Raw genomic sequence first — 19,940 nt, 5'->3', positions numbered from 1 at the left:
TATGCAAGATATCAGTCTTTTGTCAGATACATGGTTTCCAAAAATTTTTTCCCATTGAGTTGGCTGCCTCTTTACCTTTTTGAGAAATTCCTTTGAGGTGCAGAAACTTCTAAGCTTGAGGAGTTCCCATTTATCTATTTTCTCTTTTGTAGCTTGTGCTTTGGGTGTAAAGTCTAGGAAGTGGCCTCCTAATACAAGGTCTTGAAGATGTTTTCCTACATTATCTTCTAGGAGTTTTATGGTACTTTCTTTTATATTGAGATCTTTGGTCCATTTTGAGTTAATTTTTGTGTAGGGGGTGAGGTAGGGGTCCTCTTTCATTCTTTTGGATATGGATATCCAACTCTCCCAGCCCCATTTGTTGAAAAGACCATTATGGCTCAGTTCGGTGCCTTTGGGGGCCTTATCAAAGATCAGTCGGCCATAGATCTGAGGGTCTATCTCTGAATTCTCAATTCGATTCCATTGATCTATATGTCTATCTTTGTGCCAGTACCATGCTGTTTTGGCAACTGTGGCTTTATAATAAGCTTCAAAGTCAGGGAGTGTAAGTCCTCCCACTTCATTTTTCTTTTTTAGAGTGTCTTTAGCAATTCGAGGCATCTTCCCTTTCCAAATAAATTTGATAACTAGCTTTTCCAAGTCTGCAAAGTAGGTTGTTGGAATTTTGATTGGGATTGCATTGAATCTGTAGATGAGTTTGGGTAGAATTGACATCTTAATGACATTTAGCCTTCCTATCCATGAACATGGAATATTTTTCCATCTTTTAAGGTCCCCTTCTATTTCTTTCAGTAGAGTTATGTAGTTTTCTTTGTATAGGTCTTTTACATCTTTGGTTAAGTTTATTCCTAGGTACTTGATTTTTTTAGTTGCTATTGAAAATGGTATCTTTTTCTTGAGTGTCTCTTCAGTTTGTTCATTTCTAGCATATAGAAACATTACTGACTTATGTGCACTAATCTTGTATCCCGCTACTTTGCTAAATTTGTTTATTAGCTCTAGTAGGTGTATCGTTGATTTCTCAGGGTTTTCTAGATATAAGATCATATCATCTGCAAACAATGACAGTTTTACTTCTTCTTTTCCAATTTGGATGCCTTTTATTTCTTTGTCTTGCCGGATTGCCCTGGCTAGCACTTCCAGCACAATGTTGAATAACAGTGGTGACAGCGGGCATCCTTGTCTTGTTCCTGATCTTAGAGGGAAGGCTTTCAGTCTCTCACCATTGAGTACTATGCTGGCTGTGGGTTTTTCAAATATGCTCTTTATCATGTTGAGGAAGTTTCCTTCAATTCCTACCTTTTGAAGTGTTTTTATCAAAAAGGGATGTTGGATTTTGTCAAATGCTTTTTCAGCATCTATGGAGATGATCAATTGATTTTTTCCTTTCGAGTTTTTAATGTGTTGTAATACATTGATTGTTTTTCTTATGTTGAACCATCCTTGCATGCCTGGAATGAACCCCACTTGGTCATGGTGTATGATTTTTTTAATGTGTTTTTGGATTCGATTTGCAAGTATTTTGTTGAGGATTTTTGCATCTATATTCATTAGGGAGATTGGCCGGTAGTTTTCCTTTTTTGTAGCATCTTTGCCTGGTTTTGGTATTAGATTGATGTTAGCTTCATAAAATGAGTTAGGTAGTGTTCCATTTTTTTCAATGTTTTGAAAGAGTTTGAGTAAGATTGGTGTCAGTTCTTTCTGGAAAGTTTGGTAGAATTCCCCTGTGAAGCCATCTGGCCCTGGGCATTTATTTGTGGGAAGATTTTTGATGACTGATTGGATCTCTTTGCTTGTGATGGGTTGGTTGAGGTCTTCTATTTCTTCTCTGGTCAGTCTAGGTTGTTCATATGTTTCCAGGAAATTGTCCATTTCTTCTACATTATCCAGTTTGTTGCCATACAGTTGTTCATAATATCCTCTTATAATTTTTTTAATTTCTTCAGGATCTGCAGTTATGTCACCTTTTTCATTCATTATTTTGTTTATATGGGTCTTCTCTCTTTTTGATTTTGTCAGTCTAGCTAGGGGCTTGTCAATCTTGTTGATCTTCTCAAAGAACCAACTTTTGGTGATATTTATCCTCTCTATTGTTTTTTTGTTCTCTATGTCATTTATTTCTGCTTTAATCCTTGTTATTTCTTTTCTTGTACTTGGTTTAGGATTGGTTTGCTGTTCATTTTCTAGCTTCTTCAGTTGATCCATTAGTTCTTTGATTTTGGCTCTTTCTTCCTTTTTAATATATGCGTTTAGTGCTATAAATTTCCCCCTTAGCACTGCTTTTGCTGCATCCCATAGGTTTTGGTATGTTGTGTTCTCATTTTCATTTGTCTCTATATATTTAGCAATTTCTCTTGCTATTTCTTCTTTAACCCACTGATTGTTTAGGAGTGTGTTGTTTAACCTCCAGGTATTTGTGAATTTTCTAAGTCTCTGATGGTTATTGACTTCTAATTGTATTCCATTGTGGTCAGAGAATGTGCTTTGAATAATTTCAATCTTTTTAAATTTATTGAGGCTTGTTTTATGTCCCAGCATATGATCTATTCTGGAGAAAGTTCCGTGAGCACTAGAAAAGCATGTGTATCCTGGTGATTTGGGATGTAATGTCCTGTATATGTCTGTTAAATCTAATTCATTTATCAGATTGTTTAGGTTTTCAATTTCCTTATTGGTCTTCTGTCTGGTTGATCTATCTATAGGAGAGAGTGATGTGTTGAAGTCTCCCACAATTATTGTGGAAACATCAATTGCTTCCTTTAGTTTTGCCAGTGTTTCTCTCATGTATTTTGTGGCACCTTGATTGGGTGCATAGACATTTACGATTGTTATTTCTTCTTGCTGAATTGCCCCTTTTATTAGTATGTAGTGGCCTTCTTTGTCTCTCAAAACATCCCTGCATTTGAAGTCTATTTTATCTGAGATTAATATTGCTACACCTGCTTTCTTTTGGCTGTAGCTTGCATGAAATATTTTTTTCCATCCTTTCACTTTCAGTTTCTTTGTGTCCCTGTGTCTAAGATGAGTCTCTTGTATGCAACATATTGATGGTTCATTTTTTTTGATCCATTCTGCGAATCTATATCTTTTAATTGGGGAGTTTAATCCATTTACATTCAACGTTAAAACCGTGAAGGCATTTCTTGAATCGGCCATCTTATCCTTTGGTTTATGTTTGCCATATTTTTCCCTCTCTGTATTAATATCCTTTATTGTACCCATACCGAATCTCTTTAGTACTGAACCTTTCTCCAAGTCTCTCTGTCCTGTCTTTGTTTCTCTGTCTGTAGGGCTCCCTTTAGTATCTCCAGTAGGGCAGGTCTCTTGTTAGCAAATTCTCTCAGCATTTCTTTGTCTGTGAAAAATTTAAGCTCTCCCTCAAATTTGAAGGAGAGCTTTGCTGGATAAAGTATTCTTGGCTGGAAATTCCTCTCACTCAGAATTTTAAATATATCGTGCCACTGCCTTCTTGCCTCCATGGTGGCTGCTGAGTAGTCACTACTTAGTCTTATGCTGTTTCCTTTGTATGTGGTGAATTGCTTTTCTCTTGCTGCTTTCAGAACTTGCTCCTTCTCTTCTATGTTTGACAGTGTGATCAGTATATGTCTCGGAGTGGGTTTATTTGGATTTATTCTATTTGGAGTTCGCTGAGCATTTATGATTTGTGTATTTATGTTGTTTTGAAGATTTGGGAAGTTTTCCCCAACAATTTCTTTGAATACTCTTCCTAGACCTTTACCCTTTTCTTCCCCTTCTGGGACACCAATGAGTCTTATATTCGGACGTTTCATATTATCTATCATATCCCTGAGGTCCATTTCGAGTTTTTCAATTTTTTTCCCCATTCTTTCTTTTATGTTTTCATTTTCCATTCTGTCATCTTCCAGGTCACTGATTCGTTGTTCAACTTCCTCTAGTCTTGTACTATGAGTGTCCAGAATCTTTTTAATTTGGTCAACAGTTTCTTTAATTTCCATAAGATCATCCATTTTTTTATTTAGTCTTGCAATGTCTTCTTTATGCTCTTCTAGGGTCTTCTTGATTTCCTTCATATCCTGTACTATGGTCTCATTGTTCATCTTTAGTTCTTTGAGTAGCTGCTCTAGGTGCTGTGTCTCTTCTGGTCTTTTGATTTGGGTGCTTGGGCTTGGGTTATCCATATCGTCTGTTTTTTTCATATGCTTTATAATTTTCTGTTGTTTTTGGCCTCGTGGCATTTGCTGAACTTGATAGGGTTCTTTTAGGGTTTGTAGACCTATTGAAGTCCTTATCTCTAATTTATCAGATCTACAGCTTTGTGGAGTACACTTTCTCTAACTAACCAGCAGGTGGCATCCACGAGCCACCTGTTCTCCACAAGCCAGTTCTCCCCCGCCCAGCCTTTTTGGTGAGTGGGGGAGTGAGTCCTGTGGGGCCCAATTGGTGTACCAAGCCCTAACAATCAAATCTCCCTGATGATCCTAGAGTTTTAAAGCTGCTGCAATAGTCTAATCCTTCAGTTCAGTCCTGCCACAGTTTGTCTCTGCCACTGACCCACAAGTGTTTGGTATTGGCGTATGGCTCCTGAGACTTGCAAGTGGGCCCCTCTTCCAGGCTGTGCACCCCGGGTCCTCTGTTGAGGGATGACTGTGCTATGTCACAGGTGAGTGCCGTCCCCCCAGGGCAGTTCTGGGCTGCTGGGCTGTGTAGGGAGGCTCCCAGTCTGCTCAAATGATGGCTGAATGGGGCTTTGTTAATTCACACTGCTCCACCTTCCCAGCTCTGGGACATTCAGCTGAGGTTGCAGGGAAGGCTAATGTCCACGCCCAGTTTTGTGGTGTGTGCCTGTTATTTGAAGCACTTCTGTCACACTGGGTTGTCTGGGGCAGCTCTGGGCTATGGGGCTGGCGATGGGCAGGAGTGTTTCCTGTCCACCAGGATGGTGGCTGTGAGCGGACACCCCCCTTTTCTTGGGAAGTTGTGTTGTTTAGTGAATTTTCTCAGCCACTGGATTACTGCCTTTTGTCTCAGAGCTCTCTTAGTTCTGCTCTTGACTTGACGTGCCCAAATTGCAATTCTTTGAAGCTTTCTGTATTGGGCTTCTTAGAGTAATTGTTTTAGAAAAAGAAAAAAGGATTTAAAAAACAAACAAACAAACAAACAAACAAAAAAAAACAGCCCTCCTCAGAGATCTAATGGGTTATTGAAATGCTAATAGACAAAGCAACCAGGGCCATTAAGGAAAGGTCCACAGGGCAGAGAGATCAGCTTTGCTTCGGGATTTGCATATGCGCCTCAAGGCCTGAGCTCCGCCCTTCCCCTTTCTGTGTTCACCAGAACTCCAAAAATCCTCTGCTTTTATTTTGGAGTTTTTCGTGTTGTTTTTTTTCTACGTCTGTCTCCTCTCTGCTGGGCTGGCTGCTCTCAGAGTCTCTGGTGTCTGGTCTCAGTCTATCTATGGTTGGAGTTTGAATCAGTAGAATGAGTTTCCGATAAGAGTAGCCACTGCAGTTCTCCCTTCTTCTTCCCGGAGCTGACAGCCCCTCCTCCCCCGGGACTGAGCCTGGCAGGGAGGGGCGCGGGTCCCCTGGCCGCAAAAACTTACAGATTTCGCTGATCTCAGCAGTTCCACGTTTTCATGAGTGTTGTATGAAGTATGCCCAAAGACAGATTGCTCTGTGGTGTCCAGTCCACGCAGTTCCTGGCTTTTTACCTACTTTCCTGGAGGAGTAACTAAAACTTACAGCTCACCAGTCTGCCATCTTGCCCCGCCTCTCTTTTCACTTATTTTTAAAAATAACATTCACTTTCTTTTGAGTAACAGCCATTAAAAAAAATTCTTTTCACATATAAAACATATGCATAAATACATATCCAATCCCAAGATTTCAAGCTAAAGGTTACTGAGGTTCTATGCTTTAATAGGGGTTGCCATTCGGGGCTTTAAAAAGATGTTCAAACACTTAGAACAGCTCAACATTCAAAGCATATTTTCTGAGGCTAAATAAGCAAATAATTAATCTACATGGTAATTAAGATATTGAAAAGTTCCAAATCTTGACAGAACATCTGCTGAACTTTTGCTTACACTGGTTTTTAGGTTCAATTTTGCATGTGTTTTGAGATGGCTATTTTAAATCTGACCCCATAAGTATTTTTTTTACCCTAAGTTAATTTTTTTCAGCCATTTTACTAGAAAAAGTATGTGTCATTCTCAATGCAACATACACATTACATAATTTATTTATATTTTATTTTTTTATGCCTAGCTATCCATTTAGCAATACCACCACCATCCCTTGCCATTTACTAATTCTATAATCCCATATACATTTAAAACTGGATGTCTTCAGTCCTTGTACCTCATAGCTATTTTACTTTATAGCAATAACATTTTTCTTATAAAAATATTCTTTAAAAATTTGCCAGGGAATTCAGAGTATTTAGATTCCTGAAATATAGTAGTGTAAAAATCTTATCAGGCAAAAAAAAAAAAAAAAAAAAAAATCTCATCAGGCCACAGGGATAAGACATTTTCATGCTCTCCTGGGATTTCATTTTGCTTAATCCTATTACATAATGGTAAACTTTCTCCATTTAGTCACATTTTCCTTTCCTATAAAAACAAAGCAAGAGATTGTGTTAATAATTAAAATATTAGAATATGTTTATCTTAATACTTCCCACTACCACATACTTCTAAGCAATAAGCAGATCACATTATAAGCTCCTAAGTGTGGTAACTATCAGAGGAAGATGATCTGAGCTTAATGAAACATCATCACATCAATAATTAGGATGCTGGATGAGAACCCCAACAGCTGAGACCCAGGATGACTGGGCCTCACATTCCAAGCAGTCCTAAAAGCACTCAGAAGTCACAAAAGAAAAACATCTCTCTTATCTACCAAGCAACTGCTTGTTCTAGGCTTTGTTCAAACCACTCAGAGACTATGAATGATTTCTTTCACAATTAATTTGAGCTTGGTCTCTTGAAACGGTGGTTAGGCAAAAAAAAAAAAAAAAAAGCGCCAATTAAAAACCAAAGAATGAATAGAACCCAGGATTATCTTAGGTACACACCTGAGGGCTGCTGGAGCTCACCAACCTTGGGCCCAAGGAAACCTCAAAGAGTCAAGTAGATAAAAAACAGTAAACGACCAACGTCACAGGAAGGCGCCATCTGAAACATCAATCCAATGCTGCCATCTACTGGCCATGTATTGTGCCAGCTCAGACAATTTAGTAGCTAATTTCCTTTAGGCTTCTTAGAGAGGGTTCCTGCAGAAATGTAGCCAAGTTTAAGGCAAATGAATGAAAATCTCTTAAGATAACCATCGATGGAGGATATGCTGTGTGTTTATTTAATATTTACTGAAGAAATCAATAAATAAAGATTCACAGCCCCCATGCCTGCAGGGCCTGAAGCAGAGCCATGCTGCCTCCCTGGCTACATGCGGCATGCTTCTGGCTTGTCCTCCGCCAAGCCCCAGCTGCTCTTTTCCTTGTACTTGACCTGCTTCTCTTACTGAGGCTGTGCCCTTGGATATGTGAACTACACAATCTCTGTCTTTTACCCATGAGATTATCAGCCCCACGAAGGCAGGAACCGTGTCAACCTTGTTCACCACGTCCCAGGGTACTCAGCTCAGTGCATTAAAAACTGCTAATAAAAGGAAAGATGGCAAGTGACAACAGTGTGCCAAGCAATCCTGTCAAATGCTGCTGATGTTGGTAGAGCACTTTATGGTCTACCAAGCACTTATATTTACCTGTTACCCGTTATCTTCTTGAGAACCCTCTGAAGTAGGCAAGTCAGCTATTATTATCGCCATTTTATAGATAAGGATATTAAAGTTAGAAGTTTAAATGACTTGTTTGGAGTCACATAAATGTATCTCTATCTTTTTGAAATCTGGGAGACTATGGTCAGAGCCGTCTCTTTGTGTTGGTATGCACCCAATCAGGAGAAAAACCAAAACTCAAATGGTACAACATGCCCCCTGAGGTCCACCTGGTAAACGAACATGGCCACTTACAAATTTTGTATATATATGAATGTACACTTAGTACATTACCTCCTGGATCCTAAGAGACTGGATCCAAAGTGCCAATTTAGGAAGATATTACTTTCTGATGAGAGCCAAATATTTTCATCAGAGACCAGTCTTCAAACCTCTGTTATGAGTACCACTGAGGAATGTGACAGGGGCCTGGAGTACTTAGCAACCGAATAAGGCATATTTGAAAGCCTTATAACTAAAGCCTCACTTTACTCAGTAAGATCAGGCTGGAGTCCAATAGAGGCAAAACAGTCTCAAAAGCATGGACTCTGGGGTTAGACTACCTGGTTTCAAACCCCAGCTCCAACTTTTACTAATATGATCCTGGACAAGTTATTCAACCTCTCTGTTTCTCAGTTGCCTCATCTTGGGATAAATGCAACCTACTTTATTGGGAAACTGTGAGGATTAATTGAGTTAAATTAGATGTACCGAAAACATTCTAAGGATCAGCTAAATGTTCGCTACTCTGTTACAAGTAGTGAAGTTCACATGCCGGATTTAAAGAGAAGATTATTAACATTTGAGAGCTTACCACGTGCCAAGCTACTTCCATGTCTTTTCATTTACTCTTTCCAACAATCCAGTGAAATAGCATTGTATTCTTCAGACACAGATACTAAGGTTAAGAGATTAAAGTTTCCCTAAAATTGCACAACTATTAAGGGGTCTGACCCTGGAGAAAGTTTCCTGCATCTTGGACTGCTGGTCATCAGCATCTCCAACAGTACTAACACTGAGTCAGGACAAATGAGATGGAGCCTTGCCAAGGGCACACACAGCAGCTCATTCTAAGAGTCAGGAATAAACAGAGGTCAAATTCACCTCCTCCACCTGTTGACATTATTGCCATCACAGCACAGACACTGGCACAGTACAAAGTGTACAAAGCAGTGGCAATACCCACATGGCATTAACAGAGATATCAAGTGAAAGTCATAACTCTCAACCTAACAGCTCTAAAAATACAAGCACCTAGACACAGAGTGACGACCTAAGCAACCTCTCTTTGCCAGGCAACAGGAACAGTCACAGACCAGGTAGGAATGCCAAAGCGCTCTCCAGACAAGGCTGAGCTGTACCTCCAGTCAGTCATGCCAGGTTCATCTAGAAAATATTACTGGGGAAAAAGAAAGCTCTCCACAATAACAGCTTAGTTTAACATGTTAATCAGTGCTCAATTGTTAGGTGGCGGGCCAGTAATATCCGCAAGCTGGGCTTTTCTAGATAATGCTCTTAAGTGGACTGTGAAAAATGCAGAAACAAAAAGAATCTGGTGGGACAACTGTTCTCCACTAAGATGTTAATACAATGTTGTATGCCACGTTACCTGCATAATGATCAATAAAATGGGAGGTTATTCTACACACACACACTCACACAGGCCTGTGTCACTACATGATGCCCATCACTAATATTTCAGGGCTACTCAAGAAAATGGCCCATTTTTGCAGTTATGAATAGAAAGATGAAAGCTAATAGGCATATTTCACTGCCAGCACTGAGTTCTTCTCTCTAGATCAGGGGTCTGCAAACTACAGCCCATGAGCCAAATCTGCCTGTCATTTGTTTTTGTGCTGCCTGTGAGCTAAGAATGGCCTTTACATTTTTAAATGACTTGGAAAAAAAAAACTTAAGAACAATATTTCATGATGTGAAAATTATATGAAATTCATAAATGAAGTTTTATTGGAATACAACTAGGCTTATTCATTTATGTATAGTCTATGGATGCTTTCACACAACAAGGGCAGAGTTGAATATTTGCAGCAGACATATGGTCTGCAAAGCTGAAAATATTCACTATCTGCTCTTTACTGAAAAAGTGCACTGACTTCTGCTCTAGATTATATTAAAATGAAATTGTATAGTCAGGTGTGTGCTTGTGTGTTTCACAAAACCAATGAAATATTTTCAATCACTTATAAAAAGAGGGAGTTAATTTCTGATGGATGTAGTAGGAACAAGTTCACTGAAATGTTCCTATATTATGTAACTTTCTTGGGGTAAAGTAGGAACATGTTGGAAGTTAAGCAGTTATCTTAGGTTAGTTGTCTTTTTCTTACTCCCTTGCTATGGTCTCTTTGAAATGTTCTTTTATTGTATGTTTGTTTTCTTTTTAACTTTTTTTTTCATACAGTTGATTTGAAAAAAGAAGGGAAAGTTAAAAAAAAAAGAAAAAGAAAAGAAAAAAGACAAACAAGGAAAAAAAAAAAAAAAGATGTAGTGCCCCCTTGAGGAGCCTGTGGAGAATGCAGGGGTATTCGCCTACCCCACCTCCATGGTTGCTAACATGACCACAGACATAGGGGACTGGTGGTTTGATGGGCTGAGCCCTCTACCATAAGTTTTACCCTTGGGAAGACGGTTGCTGCAAAGGAGAGGCTAGGCCTCCCTGTATTTGTGCCTAAGAGTCTCCTCCTGAATGCCTCTTTGTTGCTCAGATGTGGCCCTCTCTCTCTGGCTAAGCCAACTTGAAAGGTGAAATCACTGCCCTCCCCCCTACGTGGGATCAGACACCCAGGGAAGTGAATCTCCCTGGCAACGTGGAATATGACTCCCAGGGAGGAATGTGGACCCGGCATCGTGGGATGGAGAACATCTTCTTGACCAAAAGGGGGATGTGAAAGGAAATGAAATAAGCTTCAGTGGCAGAGAGATTCCAAAACGAGCCGAGAGATCACTCTGGTGGGCACTCTTACGCACACTTTAGACAACCTTTTTTAGGTTCTAAAGAATTGGGGTAGCTGGTGGTGGATACCTGAAACTATTAAACTACAACCCAGAACCCATGAATCTCGAAGACAGTTGTATAAAAATGTAGCTTATGAGGGGTGACAGTGGGATTGGGAATGCCATAAGGACCAAACTCCACTTTGTCTAGTTTATGGATGGATGTGTAGAAAAGTAGGGGAAGCAAACAAACAGACAAAGGTACCTAGTGTTCTTTTTTACTTCAATTGCTCTTTTTCACTCTAATTATTATTCTTGTTATTTTTGTGTGTGTGCTAATGAAGGTGTCAGGGATTGATTTAGGTGATGAATGTACAACTATGTAATGGTACTGTAAACAATCGAAAGTACAATTTGTTTTGTATGACTGCGTGGTATGTGAATATATCTCAATAAAATGATGATTAAAAAAAAAAAAAAAAAAAAAAAAAGAGGGAAACAATTTTCGTATATACATTTCCAGAACCTTGCTTAAATAACTAAGGTATATATAGGAAATGAAACTTCTTTTAAAATCTGAGAAAACGTTAATGATTTTAAAATCTCTATTCTAATTACTCATTTTTAAAATGGTAGTTTACATAATGCATACAATCAATAGGTCATCAGGTATTTTGGTTCTAGAGCAAAATGGCAAAATGAAACATATATTTATTTACCTTCTTTCCTTCCTAAGATCTTTCAAGAATAAAGCATTGTGCAAGTTTAGATGTGTTATGTCCCCCAAAACATCATGTTCTTTAATGCAATCTCGTGGGGCAGATGTATTAGTGTTGATTAGGTTGGAATCTTTGAGTGTTTCCATGGAGATGTGACCCACCCAACTATGGGTAACACCTTTGATTAGATTATTTCCATGGAGGTGTCGCCCCCGCCCATTCAGCATGGGTCTTGATTTAATTATTGGAGTCCTATATAAGAGTTCAGACAGAAAGAGCTCGCTGCTGCAGCCAAGAGAGACATTTTTTTTATCTTCATTTTATTGAGATATATTCACATACCACGCAGTCATACAAAACAAATCGTACTTTCGATTGTTTACAGTACCATTACATAGTTGTACATTCATCACCTAAATCAATCCCTGACACCTTCATTAGCACACACACAAAAATAACAAGAATAATAATTAGAGTGAAAAAGAGCAATTGAAGTAAAAAAGAACACTGGGTACCTTTGTCTGTTTGTTTCCTTCCCCTATTTTTCTACTCATCCATCCATAAACTAGACAAAGTGGAGTGTGGTCCTTATGGCTTTCCCAATCCCATTGTCACCCCTCATAAGCTACATTTTTATACAACTGTCTTCGAGATTCATGGGTTCTGGGTTGTGGTTTGATAGTTTCAGGTATCCACCACCAGCTACCCCAATTCTTTAGAACCTAAAAAGGGTTGTCTAAAGTGTGCGTAAGAGTGCCCACCAGAGTGACCTCTCGGCTCCTTTTGGAATCTCTCTGCCCCTGAAGCTTATTTCATTTCCTTTCACATCCCCCTTTTGGTCAAGAAGATGTTCTCCGTCCCACGATGCCGGGTCTACATTCCTCCCCGGGAGTCATATTCCACGTTGCCAGGGAGATTCACTCCCCTGGGTGTCTGATCCCACGTAGTGGGGAGGGCAGTGATTTCACCTTTCAAGTTGGCTTAGCTAGAGAGACAGGGCCACATCTGAGCAACAAAGAGGCATTCGGGAGGAGGCTCTTAGGCACAACCATAGGGAGGCCAAGTCTCTCCTTTGCAGCAACTGTCTTCCCAAGGGTAAAACTTATGGTAGAGGGCTCAACCCATCAAACCACCAGTCCCCTATGTCTGTGGTCATGTTAGCAACCATGGAGGTGGGGTAGGCCAATACCCCTGCATTCCAAGAGAGAAATTTTGTAGACAGCCACCGAAAGCAGACTTCTGTTGACACTTTGCTCTGGAGAAGCTAAGAGAGGACAAAATGCCCCAAGAGCAACATTTTGAAGAACACACAGGAGCTGAGAGATGAGCTGGAACACAATCCAGGATCAGCAGATGCCAGCCACATGCCTTCCCAGCTAACAGAGGTTTTCCAGATGCTATTGGCCTTCCTTCGGTGAAGGTATACTTGTGTTGATGCCTTAATTTGGACATTTTAATGGCCTTCAGACTGTAAATTTGTAACCAGATAAACCCCCTTTATAAAAGCCAATCCATTTCTGGTATTTTGCAAAATGGCAGTATTAGCAAATATATATAAGCACATATATATATATTTTAAGGAAAGTAACAATAAAAACATTGGAAAACCCATGCCATCAATGGGTCAAAAATTTGGAGGAATTCTAGGGAGACAGAAACAAACAAGTTTGAATTAACAGAGAACTTAGAGTAGAGGAGAATTCAGTACAGCTTTGCAGACCCTATGTCTGCTGCAAATATTCAACTTTGCCCTTGTTGTGTGAAAGCATCCATAGACTATACATAAATGAATAAGCCTAGGTGTATTCCAATAAAAGTTTATTTATGAAACTCCAGGCTCCCAGTCAACAAATACAAAGGGCAGGAGAGGCTGAGGGGCCAATGTTAGGATAATTCATTGGAAAACAGAATTGAAACACTAGTTAAACCCCTTTCCTTCTCCCACACTGGCAACAGCTGACAAGGTAGCTTTTGCTTGCTGGATAGAACCAGGAAACTGCTTCAAAGCAAGTGGGTGATATGCCTTTGAAGGGCTCCAGAGGGTGACAGACCTGGAAAGCAGACCGAGCAAGAATGAGTTGAGCCTCTAAATGTGTCAGGGATATTAAAAAAAAAAAAAAAAAAAAAAAAAGAGGGTGAGGAGTTGAACAGACTAAAGAAAACAGAATGAAAGCTTTACTTTGACAAAGTGGAAGTCCCCAGGCTGCTCCCTCTCTCATGCATTCTACAAAGAAGCCTGGCGTCCACTCTCTAAAAATTTTCTCCCTCATAGAACCTGCAAACTGCTCTCTCTCCTCTTTAGCAGAGAGGCCTGAGAGAGAAACAAGCATACATATCCAAACATATTTAAAGATACAAGAGAGTACTGCACACACAAAACAAGAATAGGCTTCTATGAAAAAAGAAGCAAGAGCACTAGAAAATGTTTAGAACTTTAAAATAACTGCAAAATAGAAATGTTCAGGAAATCTCATGAGATAGCGAAGGAATAAAGGCATTAAACTACGAGAGCTGAGACAGGGGCAACAATCTACCTAATATGAGGAGTTCAAGAAGATAAGAACAAGAGACAATATAGTAGATAAAATAATCCAAGAAATGACAGAAAATTTTCCTGTGCTAGAGAATGGTATGTCTTTAGAGTGAAGGGTTCATCGGATACTGTGCCATTTATCCTGATGAAATTTTTGAATGCTAAGAATAAGAAATTCCTGTCAGCTTCTAGAGATAATACTCATGAAGTTCAAGTCCTCAGGAAAAAAATTTTTATAATGGGCATGTGTTATTCCGAAATAAAAAAAAATTAATTAAAAAATCAAATCATGAAATTATTTCCAAATAAAATTCAGAAGAATGAACCACCTGAATGAGAAATTAATTCTGGAAATAACATCTTGGGAAATCTATTTGACCTATGAGATTTGAAAGACAAACCTCTTCCTTCAGCAGCCCTCAATGATGGTTAACATCCATGTAAGCAAAACACAAAAAAGAAATAGAAAAGCATTATATCCAAGGTATATTAGAATCTGCAAAGTAATGTCCTGTGCCCTGTACTGGACAAGGTATTGGGAGTCACAAATCTGTTTGCTGACTGGCAAATAGACCTGACCACGTACTGGAAGTTCAAAGTGTTGGGGAAAGGAAAGAACAGAAGGCAAAGGAAGAGAGTGGGGAGGACGCAAAACTAAGGGACTCCTCAGACAATAATTTGTACTGTAAATTTGGCTGCACAGTAACTTTCAAGTGCTTAATTTCATGAACTGTTCATATTACTCCAATTCTGAAGAGGAAATAAAAGTGGTTTAAAAATTTCTTTCTGCACAATCCCCCATAATCCAATAGCAGTGTCTAACTTTTGGAGGCAAGAGAATTGACACATTAGTAACAAATTTAGACAGGATTCTAAGCATTTTTAAAAACAAGTTTCCCCACTGGCTGTGTACCTGTGTTATCAGTAAGGAGCTGTCCACCCTGGATACATGTCAGAATCACCAGATGCTCAGGCTCTACTTGCAGATACTATAATTCAAGAGATCTGAGTGGGGCCCAGGCATTTTTTTTTAATATTCAAAGGAGAAAAAAATATTTTATAGGGACTTTCAAAACTAATGGTAATAACTTTCTTTAGCCCTCTTTCTCCTAGGCACTCCTGCCCATATCACTGATACTGATTTCATGGTAACCATATACTTCAAGTGCTGCTCTGAGACCACACACAGACAAGAAGACAGCTAAGGTTTTCACTCATGGTTCTACTCCTTCTTCTGGGAAGGCTGATTTTCTTCTCTTAAAGAATGACAACAAATCCAAAATATCTTAGCTGCTTTCCACAAAAGTCCAAGTAGATTTCCCATGGGGACAAGCACTTATGCATATCATCCTTCAAATTTTTAAATATTTATTCAAGTATGAAACCATTTAAGTGGCTATCAAGGCATTATAAATTCTCATTAGTCAGAGAAGTGACTCCTTACAACAAATATAGAAGCGCCCTTCCTCCTCCTTCCAAGAAACCAAAATATAATTGCCTTACTTCTCCTTTAGTAAGCAAATAGAAACCTACATATTATTATTTATCCACCTATGCACTCTATATTTGTACAACTATACTGATACATCATTCCAATGTCAGTCTAAAGTTTCTGCTCACTGAACTTTCACATATACTCCAATTTCTTCCTTTTCTTAAAGTATGCTTCTGTTCAGGTAAAGGTGTTTTTGTTTTGTTTTGTTTGCTTTTTTTTGTTTTTTTTTGTTTTTTTGTTTTTTTGTTTTTGTTTGTTTTGTTTTGCTTAGAGGTCTCCTGAATGGCCTTGGGCCTCTAGCCCAAAGATCTCAACACTCTGAGAGTTTCCTCCAGGGTTTCTCAAACTTATCTGGGATAAGTACCTTTGCAAAGGAGGGGTGCGGCCTTTAAAATGCCTCCCAAGCTCTCCAGAAATAATTACCTGGGGCATTTGTTACAGATATAACTGAGATCTGGATGAAAGGCCAGAATTCTGTATTTTAACAGGCATCCCACATGATTCTGGGACACACTTTGCAAGCCACACCCTTCTTTCCCAAAGGTGTTCATCACTTCTCTCAGATCCACCAACTTCTTCCAGGTATTGTGTGGTCTCTCTCTGCCCCCTGCCCACCAAGTTCCCTTCTACTGCAGTGCCCTCCTCTCATGTAGTCAAACCAAAATCTTTTCCAACAAATCCAGCCATGATGATTCTCTTTCTTCTAAATTCTTGCCTCAATTACAGCCATGTGGCACAATTTAATGTCTGACCTTTTAAATATGGTGCTGTTCAATAAAGCCTGTGGATCAAGTGATATCAATTTATCTTATTTATTTTTTTTCTAGGTAAAGTCCAGTGTGGTTCAGAGACAGCAAGCAAGGTTAAATGATTAGCAAATGTTCATATATAAGTGTGTTGAATATGATCCTGGAGCCATGGTTATTAACTTAAAAGCCCACAATAGTTCACTGTACTTAAACTCTTACAATTGAATGCTACAGGCAAATGATACCTTAGTTCTCCCACAAACAAAGCAATTTATTCTGCAGAATCTTGATAATTACAAGCTTTCCCATTTCTTCTCACTCATAAAGCAGCTTACTCACATAGCTGAGGGACACACTAAATAAAGCTGCCTCCTCAAATGAGCTGGTATTTGCTTTCAAAATTGTACCAAGAAAAAAGCAACGTGTTCCAGGGGTGGAGAACAGTAATTCGGCCAACTTTTCATTATCTGAGGAGAAGGGATCTGGAAGACAGCATTTATAAACCCACACACGACTCCAGACTGCATTGCATCTAGTACACTAACTTGGCAATTGCTGCCTCCTTATGGGGGCTGCTGTCCTTTCTTGGGAAAAGGTAAAAAAAAAAAAAAAACACTGAATGAGATCATCTCTAAGGTCCCCTTCAAATGCTAACAAGTTAGGATTTGATGACTCCATAGGGGACTGTACTCATCTTCCCAGTAACCTCTGATTGCCAAAGGGCTTAAGTTAGGAAAGAACTAATTATTAAATTGAGTGGAGTATCGGAACTCATTATCCCCCCGCCCCCCACTCCCCCAAACAACACTCACTGAAAGGAGAGAATAGCTTTTAGTTCCTTAAGGCTTCTCACACTGGGGATGCCAGATGTTCACACTTTGGAGCATCTAAGAATAACCTGGAGAGTTTTAATGTTATTATTTTGTTTAGTGATATGGAATTTGGTGCCGATGATGAACAGTTCTGACTTCATAGATCTAGGTAGGACCCAAGAATCTGCATTTTTAAAAAGCACCTAATGCTGGTTCTGAGACACACTGAAAACACTGCCTATTCTGCAAACGGCCTCTTCTCTTACCCTTCCTCATCTACCCCTCGTGCCTTTCCCTTTCTACTCATGTGTTTCCCAAACAAAATGCTTGATATTAATCTCTTTCAATCCTAATCATGATTCAAGGCCCAGATCAAATGTCAACATAAAAGGATCACCATCGCTGAAAGGGACTTCCTGCTCTCCTATACCTTGTACCAAGTGCAAACTTTTATAAGAATAAAAAAACTTTCCTTTCACCAAAAAGCCTTTTTTTTGGTGGTGGTGGGGGGACTGCAAATCTCTCTCTTACTGGATAGTAAACTCCTTAAAGGTAGATTAAAGCTCTCATTCCTTTACCTCCTACAGTAAAAGCAAACTACAGTGTGTGAGATTCTATAAAGACTCCTTGAATGAATGAATGACCCAGCAATAAATGAATGTATTCAAACATGTTTCTTCTAATAGTAGCTGAACTAAAATCACAGGAAACAAAAATTAATTAATTACTTTGTAGTATCTGTCTACAATAGTACCATAAAGTACTTCAGTTTCCTTATCTGTATAACCAGGGGGTTTCAGAAGAATTTTTAAAAAACTTTAGATTTTTTGAATCAAAAGCCTAACATTTCAAATGCTCTGTTTGACGTGACCGTTTACTCCAAGTTGATATCGCGGCTATCTGCATCTGTATTATACAAGCTATCTGTATTCCCAAGACATATTTATTGACTAGCCTTGCCTTGGAGGGACTTTGAAGGAATGTAAGATATGAGCTGGTATAGGAGGAGCCACCAATTTTTTTCTTTTTTAACTTCTGCTTCCTCAAACACAACAATGGTCCTCATGAAAATTTCCAGCAACAAAAATCCACACTAATAGTAATTAGGTGGTACCCATTCTAACAGTTATTTCACAAATGTGCCAAATTCCTAAAGAACTGGGGGAAAAATCTGACTATGACTGTCAAGTTCACTCCTTCTAAAGAAGAATAGAATTCAGAGTCTCCAGTAACCAGTTTAATACTCTAATTTAAAAAGTATATTCCAGCCTAAACATCCACCAATAATCTAAATAGAATTTAAAGTTTTGCCTTCCATCAGATTATCACTTTCATCAATTAAAGAAAGCCACATTGAACATGTTCTTACTGTTCAATTTGTCATTCTTAAATCAATCCAAAGCTTTCCAAGCAAAATGTACTTGTAATCTAGAATGGTTACATAAATATCTTAAACAGCAATAACCTAACTTGAGTGCAACTAAGATATGCTTTTTAGTGTAACAAAGTAATTGTCAGTTTTGAGAGCAGAACTTCATTTCTCAGTTTTCAAGGTATGATTTAATTTGTGGCCGCAGTAATGGGTCCTCAGGCAGAAAGTCAGGTGGCAAAAGAGGGAAAGTCCTGGGTTTAAGATGATGCCTACAATCGGCTCTTGGCAAACAGAAGGCATCATCTTTACAAAATCTTATCCCAGGTATACAGGACACAGAATGACAGAAGTATACAGAGTGGAAGTCTCAAAAAAAAAAAAAAAAAAATCCAAATAAATGTAAAACAAATCAGTATGTGTTGTAACACATTGTTAACACGTCTTTCAAAAAAAATTTCAGCACCTCTAGGACAGGCAAGCCACGTGATTTTTTAAAAAGTATCATTTTAGATGATTTTTTCTTTTTTTTGCACAAAAATATCCATAAGTAGCGCAATAAAAACTTTGGGCCGCAGCACAAACAGTTTGTGGCCTCGGAAAAGGCAAATTTAACGTTTACAGTGAGAAATACTGAAAGCACTGCATCTAAGAATCAAAGGGGAATCTGAATAGTGTTCCGGTTCTTAACATACGTGATGCACACCCCTGACACGCCAGGGCGAGGGGAAAGAGAGAAAAAGGAGCGGTGACAGCTGCTCCGGGAAAGGACCCGCCTTCGGGCCTGACCCCGCAACCCCGGGACTCCTCATCTATTCCGTACGGTCCCCAGGTGGCGGCCGCTCCATCGCTGCCGCGGTGTTCTCCGCCCGGAACCGTCGCTCACTCACCTGCTCGGGAACTCGACCTCGCGGCGCCGGAGACCGCCCAGGCCGCCTCCAGGAGCCGGGGGGACGCAGGCCGGGAGGCGGCCACCTGCGGGGGGGACTGGCGGCGCAGCCCGGGGGCGGGCAGGCGGCGCAGGCCGGGCGCGTCCCTTTGCAGCAGAGCCGAACAGAGCCGCCGCGGGCTCTGATACATGCCGGGCGTCGCCGCCACAAACCGCCGCAGCCCCTCGAGCGGAGCCCCGCTGAGACCGAGACCGGCAGCTTAACAGACCTCCGGGGCCGCTGGGCGGATGTTCCCAGCCTCCTTCTCACCCAGCCCAAGCCGCGGAAAAAGTCCTGGTTTGCCGAGCCCAGGAAGGATACCAAAGAACAGCCGCAATTGCGGTAGCCACGGCACAATCTGCCGCCGGCCGGCGAGAGCTGGAAAGCAACCGGCGAGTTCAGCGCGCTGACGAAGCGGGCGCTACCAAGCGGGAAGGGAAGGGGGAGACCGGTAGGGACTATCTCCGTCAAGATCAGACTGAGAGTCTTAGACCGAGGTAAGATTGTTTTGAAAGGAAAAGAATATTCAACTATTATAAAGGGGATGCTGTAGGAGGTCTAAAGTATCGGATATCTGTTGAAGAGGTTTTAAAGAAACAAGCCGTCCCTTCTTCCG

General features: G+C 39.9%; 1 protein-coding gene across 2 annotated transcripts in view; it reads right to left on the bottom strand.

The window, feature by feature from the left end:
- Nucleotides 1-19,713, bottom strand: part of NOCT (nocturnin) — a 48,174-nt gene extending 28,461 nt beyond the window's left edge. Inside the window, exons 1-2 of one of the 2 annotated variants that reach the window (XM_037830688.1) lie at nt 19,286-19,713; nt 7,066-7,107 (exon numbers count right to left, since the gene is read on the bottom strand). In XM_037830688.1, coding sequence (XP_037686616.1) covers nt 7,066-7,107; nt 19,286-19,475 — 232 coding nt within the window. In that variant the 5' untranslated portion in view covers nt 19,476-19,713. The remainder of the gene's footprint in view (nt 1-7,065; nt 7,108-19,285) is intronic. The other variant, XM_037830689.1, reaches the window with a different exon arrangement.
- Between the last annotated feature and the right edge of the window lie 227 nt (nt 19,714-19,940).

This window comes from Choloepus didactylus, chromosome 3 (assembly GCF_015220235.1).
Source record: "Choloepus didactylus isolate mChoDid1 chromosome 3, mChoDid1.pri, whole genome shotgun sequence".
In the NCBI taxonomy this organism is placed as follows: domain Eukaryota; kingdom Metazoa; phylum Chordata; class Mammalia; order Pilosa; family Megalonychidae; genus Choloepus; species Choloepus didactylus.
This window is presented reverse-complemented; position numbering and strand designations above follow the sequence as displayed.